Genomic DNA, 11533 nt, shown 5'->3' on the forward strand with positions numbered 1-11533 from the left:
ATAATAATCTAGATAAATTCTAACGTATTACTTTATTTCATCAGCTAACCTGGATCATTATTATAGGTTACAATTGTGAAAAAGTAGACTTAATTAAGAGCTGAAATAGAATTCCTGCATTAAATTCCCTTCTAAAGAAGATGTATAAAACATGCCACTTTATTATTTATTCAGGACTATTGATCCTATCCAAAGTAGTAGGAGTAGGAGGAGGAGTAGTAGTAGTAATAAATAATAATAATAATAATAATAATAATAATAATAATAATAATAATAATAATAATAATAATAATAATAATAGAGTTAGAAGGGATCATTGAGGTCTTCCAGTCCAACCCACTGCTCAGGCAGGAAACCCTATACCATTTCAGACAAATGGCTGTCCAGTCTCTTCTTAAAAACTTCCAGTGTTAGAGCATTCACCGCTTCTGGAGACAGGTTGTTCCACTGGTTAATTGTTCTAACTGTCAGGAAATGTCTCCTTAGTTCTAGGTTGGTTCTCTCCTTGATTAGTTTCCATCCATTGCTTCTTGTCCTGCCTTCGGGCACTTTGGAGAATAGCTTGACTCCCCCTTCTTTGGGGCAGCCCCTGAGATATTGGAACACTGCTATCATGTCCCCCCTCGTCCTTCTCTTCATTAAGGAAATAGGAAATTTTTGCATGCATGGATTACATTCCTATAAGAACCATATGTACTTTGTGAAAGGCAGCAGAACTTTCTTTTTTTATGGTGATATTATACAGATGCCCTATATCTCTTTCAGATATGACTTACTTGTAAGTTAGAAAGCTATGGCCAAGAATTACAAATGTGGGGAGGAGGGGGTTGTTTTTTGTTCTCCCTCCTCATTTCATAGTGAACTTTATTTCAAAAGCAGAATCTTGCCAGTTTATTATTTTGTATCTCCAGTTGGATGATCACAAGATGAACTTTAAGACAAAGATATGAATTACACATAGTTTGTTAATGTTGTTTAAGCAAAATAGCATTGGCAGTACTTTCAGTTTCGATTGGTGTATTTTGATTTGATTTGCCTGCTTTTTTTTGCTTTTGTTTATTTAATAACAGGGATTGGTCAAGGGGTACCCGTGGTGGCCCTCATTGTAGAAGGTGGACCCAATGTCATCTCCATCGTCCTGGAATATCTGCGGGATACACCCCCGGTTCCAGTAGTAGTATGTGATGGGAGTGGCCGAGCATCTGACATCCTTGCATTTGGTCACAAATACTCAGAAGAAGGAGGGTAAGTCCTCACTTCATTCATATAAATCTTTGTAAACTCAAGTCATTTTCATATTTAAATATTTCAGAAATGGCAGGAGCATAATAACCTACTAGGTTCAGTTTAACACTATTCCAAAGACCATAGTTTTAAGTCACATGCACTATATTCACACATCCACACTGTATGGTTTTTCTGCTTAGAATAAGCAGTATCAAGTGTTCTCCCTTAATATCTTAAATGTCTATTTGTTGAAAGATACAAATATTCAGACTTGAGGTATTAATAAGTATGGAGCAGATGCAGCAAAATCTTTGAAGAGATGATTGCAGTGTTCAAAAATGAAACTAAATAACGCAGTGCTTGGGAAAGGTCTTTAGCCATAATCTTTATTCTTATCCTTATTCTCTTGGTACATTTTAATGCCCCATGTGCTCAATCGTAAGTTTTTCACAATCTAAACCATAGTCAAAATTATTGTGCAGATATTCATGGGATATTTGCCTGTTACATTGCAGATAAATGTGAGACTGATACTCTTTATTTTCTGCAAATCTGTTTGTTGTTTGTTTCCTTTCATTGCTCTGTAATGTCTGTCTGCAACCCGCGGCTCCAGAGCCACATGAGGCTCTTTCAGCCGTCTCCTGCGGCTCCCAGTCCTCTGCCATGTGCAGTCCCCCCCCAAAAAAAGTGGGACTAAAAATGTTCAACCAATCAATTCAAATATGCAGGGTAGGTGCATATCTCGCCTTGTCTCCACTCTTCAGTCAAACCCTGTTCTGCACATGCGCACATGTACACGCATGCGCACACATTTTTTGCGGCTCCCAGTTTTTCCTTTTGTGAGGGAACCAGTTCCGAGTGGCTCTTTCACTGTTTCAGGTTGCTGACCCCTGTCCCAGACCTTCTAGCCCTTGAGAACATGAAACCTGGAGGAAGAACAAAGTTGCAAAATGTAAAGGAGAAAAAAAGGATGTGGAGAAGATTAATTAAAATCATAATCCTTTGTACTGACTAATCTTATCAGTAAAATGTATTTGAACAGCAGCTTAGATCTGGCAGCATCTACTGTTTTTCCCAAAAACAAAACAAAACTTGAAGTTATCTAGTGACAGCCTACCAAATAATTTATAATTGGACACAAGAGATTCGCAAATGCATCTGGTCATTGCAGTATAACAGGAATCATAGCTGAAAGACGGCAGTGCAATTTAGTGTGGAAAGACTTATCTTGTCTGACATACGACAGCATTCAAAAGAGATTTCTAAGTCAGACAGAAAAATGCCAGTCTCTGCCATCTGTTTCTACTGGATCTCCCATAGCAAATAAAGGAGGTCTTATGTGAGAGTGTTTTATTTTCAGGTCTGTCGGACTTAAAATCAGTCTGTCAAATGAAAGAATGAATTTTTGCAGGTATCAAACTGCATCCCCTAAAGAGGGGAAAGGTCAAACTGAATATATATTCTGCTGGATCAAAACATTATTTATTTACTATTCCAGTAGCTAAAGTAGGTATATTTGTCATTCTCCATTTTAATTTACATCTGCTTCTAGTATCCACTAAATTTTCATGGTCCAGGCCCAAGTATATCTCAAAAGAGCCCAAGGAATATTTTAAATATTCCCTTTCTTCCTGTTAAAATGCATTTTAGTATCACAAGGGGCTCATCTGATAATTTAAGAATTATTCCAAGCAGGGTCTTTATAAGAAATATATCTAGATATTGACAGCCACACTACACCCAGGTTAAGGTAAGTTCTACTCTTGCCTTAGATACAGTAGCCAAGCATTTGGTGACTTTAGTGCGGTCAATTTTTTTCTCATCCATAAAAAGAAAGCAGTGGCCAGCCACTTCCAAATATTTTGTCAAGAAAACTACCTGAGTTTGTCCATGTAGTTGCTAGAAGTCAAGACTGACTCAAAGGCACACATACACAAAGCACAAAACCTCAGAATTACAGGTGTCAATTACAGTGTCTGACAGATATCAGAAGACCACTATGATTTCTTTATGAAATGTATACCTTATACTGTGTTTTATTCATGTAGTAAATGTAATCATTTAAAGCAATATATTACATTCAGTCATTCATTTGCTAAAAAATATGTAGGAAACTATAAATTTCTTGACACTTTAGAATCCTTATTTGATCATTTGTGCTTTATCTTTTTCCTTTTTTCTGTTTCTTTTTTAAATAATAATAATAATAATAATTTTATTTGTATACCGCCCTTCTCCTGAAGGACTCAGGGCAGTGAACAGGGCAATACATGTTAAAAGACAAGAATACAAAAATTAAAAGAGATTAAACAAGATGCCCAAAAACTATAACAATAAGTTAAAATACATAAAAAACAATAAAACCCAAACCCATCACCCATCAGGCCAGGCCGGCTTGTTCAAACAGGTAGGTCTTTAGATTGCGCCGGAAGGAGCGAAGGTCGGGTGCCATCCGGAGCTCAACCGGAAGATGGTTCCATAAATCCGGCGCGCCCACAGAGAACGCCCTCCCCCTGGGGGCCACCAGTCGACATTCTTTGACCGGTGGCACCCTGAGGAGGCCCTCTCTGTGGGAGCGCACTGTTTATATTTGTTTATATACTTTCTCTAAAAAGTTAAATTAAAATTAATTAATGAACCATTGTATATGAAATATACAATTTATTTTATTTAAATATTGATATGCTTGCTTTAAAGCCCATTAACATATAATTTATAACATCTATTTATTTCCCACCATTATTACTTTTACAAATAACTCAAGGTGGCGAACGTATCAAACACACTTTCTGTCTCCTATTTTCCCCACAACGACTATTCTGTGAGGTGGGTTGGGCTGAGAGAGTGACTGCCCCAAAATCACCCACCTGGCTTTCATAGCTAAGGCAGAACTTGAACTCAGTCTCCTGCTTTCTAGCTTGGTGCCTTGATTAGACCAAACAGGCTCTCAACAACATACTTATTATTTTCACATAATATTAAAATCAGAATAATAACCCCAACCCTTAAACCTAAATGTATCCACCAGATCCAGTTGAAGAGATGTGAACAACCAGATTATGAATTTAAAACACAGATATTGTAACTGGGATTCAAACATTTCATCTCCTTTTAGTATTTCTAATAGGCTAATCAGCAATTTTAAGAATCTTCATCTGAAACATCATAAGAATGCATAATTGCCAGGGCTGTTTAAAACTTTGAAGGAGTGCTTTACTTTCATAATGCAACATGATCTTCTGCTTCTAAGGACTGAAGAAGCCATGTTGCTTCATTTCCAGTTCCTTTGAGGTCCTTCTGGCATATCTAATGGCAAATGGAAATGACTGTGGAAGAAACAAGTAATGCACACCTCAGAAAAGAAATTGCATCCCCTTGGTGACACAGAGAAAACTGATACACATTTCTCATCCCATCTCATATATTCCTAATAAATTACTTTTCAATGGGTGCAATGTCATATTGCAACAAGTTAAGCTTCATTAGTGTTTGACTGATGCGTGTTAATTTTTTTATTTACTTTTCTGTCTTTATGAAATATTTATAGCCTATTTTTCTGCTTCAATATCCTGGGACAGTTGAAAAATCTATTTGCTTTATATGCTTTATGCCAGGGATGTCAAACTGCCGGCCCATGGGCCGGACGCATCATGACAAAACCGCACCTACCCCATTGCCAGCAATGGGGAAAAACTTCTGATACGTCGCGTGACATCACATGACGTCTCAAGTTTGACATGTCTGCTTTATGCTGTTATAGATGTCATCTTCAGTCCAAAATATTCTTCCTTGAAATAAATGTGATCTGCAATTCTAAATATGGATATTGATTAAAATATAACGCCACAAATCATTGTACTTGGGTAGCAGAGGAATATCCTCATTAAAATGTTGTCAGTCTGCAAAATATCCACCAGTGTTTCCCTGAATAAAAATACGTATGTGCACTCATTAAAATATCACTCTTAAAATATAAAAGAATTAATGAATTGTTTCATATTTCTCAGTTCCTGAGTTAACTGAAGTTATGTGGAAGCTTTATGAGATTACTAATGTTTCAAGGAAATGTTTTTGGAAACATGTTGACTGAAAATACATGTAGTAGAAATTGAGATCCAAAAACCTGACGGAATCCAGTTTAAGAAATGCTAAGAGCTAGAGAAAGCATGTGTACCCAAAGAGACAAACATCACAAACAGAGATGTTTGTGTGAATTCCTAATTCAGAAGCATTGAAAATGCTTTCAAAGCACTGTGACCCTAAGACCCAATATATTTGTAGGTTCCCACTGCGGATCAGATGTAGATCCAGTAAAAATAGTGGAATATCTTTTCCATGTATTTGAAAAAAAAATGTATATAATTGCATTGAAAATAACTTTAAGGTTTGTTACTTTAAAATAGTCATTTTCAAATGTTGTCTCCTTAGGTCCTTACCAGTTTTTTACTAAGAAATAGTTGCATTCTGAAGGACACCACTGTCCAAGGCTAATGGACCTGGATAGTTTGCTGGAAAAATTGATTCTGTGTCCTGGAATGACTCCAATACTCCCCTGCAGCTGTGAAAGATGGGAAAATCTGGTTGAAAGCTTTCTTTCAGGGACTTGTTTGCCATTATTCATTTTTTTCATTAAAGGGTCTTTACTAAGTCTGTGTGAAACCAAAATGCTCCTGTAAAAACAACTGAAAGTAACTTGAAAATAAGTCTTTTAAAACTACATGATATGTATAAATAGTATGACATTTTCCAGGCAAGTGAAAAAATATGCATCAAATATTTAATTTGCATTTTAAAATAAAAGTTAGTGTAGAATGGATACATAGGTGTAATAATCTCCCAAATTCTTTTCTAAAAGTAGATTGCAAATAGAAGGATTTTGATTTTAATTGAATAGCAGCACTGACGGATGAAGTTCCTAATCGTTTCTGCCCACGCTATTTTTATTACCAAAATCTACTCATAACACAGCTGCTTTCCCATCTGCAACAGACAAACATATGGATTCCTTTGCTTTTCCCTGCAAGTGAGAAAGCAGATGGAGAGGTAGGAATTTTTGTGACAAAAATAGAAATCAGATTTGATCAACAAGATTTCTGTTAAGTAGAATAAGATTTCTTCTAGTGGTTCATATAATTGTTCGCAATTAAATGTTATTTATTTTGATTTCTTTAATCAATAGAAGAGTTGTGGAGATTTTAAATTTGCTTATATGAACGAACTTGTCCACAGATAGATAGACCACAAAGAACTCTCTGTATGTTTGTGTTTGTGTACATACATTCACACACACAAACACACACACACACTCACAGAGAGACAGAGAGATCGTAGCATAACAAGTGGATAGTTTAGTAGTTGGAACACCGCCATATGATATGGGAAACTGGGATTCAAAGATGTTGGTATCTACCTTACCAGTAGGGATCCTTGGGAAAGACACTCCCCCAGCACTTCACCTGCCTAACTCGTATATGAAAGTGACATGAACTAAAAGAGTCAGGTTAACTCAGACATTACCGAGATTAACAAAATGTATGCCAGATTTTGGGGAACCAGGATAAACTGACAATAAGTGGGCTACTGAAAGGGTCAATTCAAGAGAACCTGGAATTAATAGAATACTATACAACAATGAGAAGAATAAATGAAATATTTGAGGGAATTATGAATGGACAGAAGACCTACATAAGAGCTATTTACCCACTGCTTCTCAGTTTCTCAGCTAGACATAAGATTGGATTATCCTGTAGAATATTTTCTCATAGCATTACAGTTTTGAATATAATAAACGTATATTATGATATTGTTTAACATCCTCTATATTTTATAGCTCCTGAATAATACAGTATTTCTTAATTTTAAAAGAATACTGAGGGTAACTTTAAATTAAATAGTGACTGCATTTAGTTAATGTAATTAAGAAATCTCTGAAATTGATAAACTGTGCTGATGTATGAATAATTAATATCTGCAACCAAAACTGGAATTGTCCAGCAAATCTTTATTGATGAATTCATTAAGGTAGCGCCTCTTTGAAATTTTTGCATTTCTTTTTTCCGGGCTGTTTGCATGACACCTACTTGTCAAGTTAGGCAAGACGGGATACAAAGAAGGTTAAAAACGTATAGTAATCAACAAAAGAATCGAAACAATAAAGCAACATACCAGAGAAAGTCTAAGGCTTAAATCTGGTAATAATCAAGCAAGTTCACCAGTCACCTTGGCTCAGTGCCTGCTGGAAGAGCCATTTTAAAGCCTTCCTAAAGAGTCAAAACCATAAAGAGCTTTTGTGGAATGCTCTTCCACACAGCACAGTCAGCCCAGAATTTCATGGCCTTCTTGACAGCCACAGCTCTGTCTCAAATGGTAATGCATACGTTGCCTCCCACCTTCAATTTTTGTCTCAATGCTATTTTGTCATGGTCTCATAGTAACATTCTCTCTGAAAGGAAAGGGAGCAGAGCTGGGACCAATCAAATATCCTGATATTGGGTGGCATGACAGAAAAGGCTCCCTTAATTAAGGCAGTCCTTAATAGACAGGAACAGAGTCATAGGATCTTTCTTTCTTTCTTTCTTTCTTTCTTTCTTTCTTTCTTTCTTTCTTTCTTTCTTTCTTTCTTTCTTTCTTTCTTTCTTTCTTTCCCACCAATAACCAGATTTACCCAGACTCAATTGACACAAAGCACTAAAAATTTGGACAATTTATTGCGTTTTTGTATCTCCCCTTTAGTGGCTGGGGCATGGGCAAGCCTTCTCTTTTAAAACAGAAAAGCTTACAAATAAAAGAAAAGGGGTCTGTAAATGATAAATGCCTTCAACTAGTTTAGAACTGAACTTTAATAATAAAACTATTCTCTATTTTAACCATTGCCTATAAATGGCTTTAATTTCCACTTTCCTGTTTCTTTTCTGTCCAATTCTTTACTTTGTCTTCATTTTTTGTGCCTGTTTATTCCTGGCTGAGCAACTGGATTTTTTGCTCTTCTTCTAAATCTTTTCTCCCATTGAGGGAAACAACTTGAAGATTTACCGCACACCACTCAGAGGATTCAGGATAATTTATAAAAGGATAATAGACTAAAAATAATCAAAATCCATTCACTTCACTAAAATCAACATGAAATTAATTTTAAAAAAGAAAGTCACCCATTATCTATAGCTAGATGTCAAATGTTTCTAGAAAGTATGATTTTAAGTATCTTCATAGATGCCAGAAGCACAGGGCCCCAGGAGATTACTTATTCCACAGAATAGGGGGAAACCATGGAGAAGGCTTCCCACACCAATCACACCCTTCTTCTCCAAATGAAATGCTCAGCACCCTGTTTAAATGGGCCTAATCATGTGAGGTAAAGGGGGTCCCTAAATTTACTTATTACTTTGTTTGTATTGTTGCTTGGTACTGTTTAATTACAGGCATGCTGGCTCAGGAATTCTAGGTGTTGAAGTCCACAGGTTGTAAACTTGCCATAATTGCTCACCCCTGTGATATACGAAGCTCTATGCATATATTAAGCAAATTATCTGCCCTTTTTCTCCATCTCTCATTGTCAGAGTTCCAAAATAAGCTGAGCTTGTACTGGAAGTTTCAGCTGAGCCTGGAGGTGGTTCTGATATTAGGTACTCTCCTCCAAGGTCAGAACTGTCTTTCTGACCACAGAGAGAGAAATCTGAAAAATCCTTTTGCTCCTGAGATAGCCTGTCAGACCCAGTTGTACTGCAGTTAATTCCAGGGGTTTTTGTTTTGTTTTGTTTTCATCTCATGATCTAGAAATTGAAATCAAATCTATAAAGAAACAGCAGGTCATTTTTCAAGCAGGTTTTTTATCTGCCTTTTTTCCTGCCTTTTGTATTACATAAAGATTGTAATCATATGAAACACGACAGAGGAAATTCTTACCTCCCAGGCAGAATAGTATACGTGCCATTCTTCAAGTGTGAAATGGGGGGAAAGTCAAAATGGGTCTAAATATACAATTTATTTTTCACTTTAAAACAAGAAACAGAAAGTACGTTTTTAGCCTTTATGCTTATGAAACCATGCAGACAATGCTTTGATGAAATCTCAGCGGTCAGATTTCTAGTACTCAGCTCTTCATGCCCCCCATGACCAATCATTAGCAAGCACTGCAGAATAAATGTTGTTGGACAAGAGAATTAAATTCAATGCTCTTGATGTTTTGGTATTACACTTGGAATTACTTAATTCACAATTTTAAACTCAGATTTTTGCTTATTGGTGAATGTCTTGATGCTGCCATTTTTAAACCTTATTTGCCCTTTTAAATTTCAGGCTTATCAATGAATCTCTGAGAGACCAATTACTTGTTACTATCCAGAAAACCTTCACCTATACTCGGACACAGGCCCAGCATCTCTTCATAATCCTTATGGAATGCATGAAAAAGAAGGAACTGGTAATGCAAATGTATTTAGTAACATAATGTTCATATTGGTCTGTTATGTGAGAAATGTTTGAAACTTGGCTTTCTGCCTCATTTCAAACATAATTTCAGGTTTCAATTGCATGACACATGGCTAAGTCAAACTTAGATTGCCTCAAAATTGTAATTTAAAATCAGTATTTGAAAAGTGGGTTTGCATATCTTGGTCCTGTGCAGTCCTTGTTCATCTTACCCATAGTTAATATTAATGCTGAATAACACTAAATTAAGTAGTGTTCAATTATGGCTGAAGGAAGCCAAAGGAATTTATGTGCAAGTCACAAACACGAACATTTAAATGGAGGGGGACTGAAAGAATCAAGAGATTAGTGCATTCCTTGATCCCAGCCACATCTCTTGGGAGGCCTCTGAAAAACACAACCGACAGGTTGTTGGCTGTGGCTACCCACTTTTGTCTTACAACAAATAGTATTATTTGTTTGATTAAAGTCGCTTGTGAATATGAAAACTTAATTAATTTTGATAATGTTATTAAATACCAGTTTGAATTTGAAAACCCTTAAAATAAAATGCTCACCAGACACTCTCTTGTCATTCATGTATAAGCAATTACATAAGTCTGGCTTTGCACTTCAGTTGTTGCTCTTTTTTTAACCTTACTTTTACATTTTGTGATACAGCTCTTTTTGCAGTGCTGTTGGCTTCTGTTGATTAAGGAGCACCATTCTGTTAAATTGTTTATGCTTATATAAATTTAGGTAGCAGATGTATAAAAATTCATATTCAGAAACTAAGAGGGCTATTGAATCCCAAGGGCATGTCACTATATTAAGGAAGTACACAAGAAAAACCATTTTGTTTGACTCCAGATAAAGGGAAACAAAAACATTGCACCTCTGTTTGGGATGTATGAGATACATGTACTCTCTTTACTAAGAAAAGGTCCCAGTTTTGATCTCCAAATTATTGTTGCAAAATCCCATTCTAAAAATAAACCATGTAAATAAATTCCAGCTGGTTTTTTTTTTCATCTATATGCCACAACTAGTGGGAATATATATGAAAAAATGTTAAGTTAAAAATAAATCCGACCGATCACAAAGTTAATTGTGAATCTGAATTAGCTTCCTTTTTTCAACTCAAAAAATTCAATGCCCACAACCAAGCAATTTATGATGCTGGACTTTGGAAATTATTGAGGGCTTTATTATAATTAACAGCAGGTATGGATTGATTTTACTTCTTTATTTATATCCCATATTCATTATTTTTATAAATAGTTCAAGGCAGTGAACATACCTAATGCTCTTTCCTCCTCCTATTTTCCCCACAACAACTCTGTGGGGTGGGGTGGGCTGAGAGAGAGTAACTGGCCCGAAGTCACCCAGCCAGCTTTCATGCCTAAAGTGGACTAGAACTCAAAGACTCCTGGTTTCTAGCCTGGTGCCTTAACCAATAGAGTAAATTGGATGGAGCAGGGATGGAAAATTTCAAAATAAAAATCAACAGGCAGATAATCATTTATCCCTGCCTTATGGTTAGGTAGCATAATATTAAACAATTATGATTTAGCATTGTAATGGGGTATTGTGCTTAATAATGGTTGCTAGCACCATTAAATTCACTGTTTGTCAATTGTGATCTGAACCCCTTTCAAGGTGGTTATAATGGTATATTCAGCTGTTTATAGTTTAGGTCCGATCCTACTTCCTTATACTCATATCTTGCAATTTAACACCCTGAAATTGCATTTGGAAGCCAACTGGTAGCCAACATAACTCATGTGGTTATATTACACATGGTCATACCAAAAGACACCTGTTAGCTTGTGCTGCTGTATTTTGAACCAGGTTTAGCTCCCAGGTGGTCTTCAAGGGCATCGCCATGTGAAACACATTG

At 36.1% G+C, this 11533-nt stretch overlaps 1 protein-coding gene across 1 annotated transcript in view; it reads left to right on the forward strand.

Moving 5' to 3' along the window:
• The window catches only part of LOC308663837 (transient receptor potential cation channel subfamily M member 3-like), a gene marked incomplete at both ends in the record, with an annotated part of 274581 nt that extends 273332 nt beyond the window's left edge, over window positions 1–1249 (forward strand). The window contains one exon of the mRNA XM_081320572.1: window positions 1071–1249. Coding sequence (XP_081176698.1) covers window positions 1071–1249 — 179 coding nt within the window. The remainder of the gene's footprint in view (window positions 1–1070) is intronic.
• Between the last annotated feature and the right edge of the window lie 10284 nt (window positions 1250–11533).

The sequence above is a fragment of the Vipera berus genome (genome assembly GCF_964194415.1).
Source record: "Vipera berus genome assembly, chromosome: 2".
In the NCBI taxonomy this organism is placed as follows: domain Eukaryota; kingdom Metazoa; phylum Chordata; class Lepidosauria; order Squamata; family Viperidae; genus Vipera; species Vipera berus.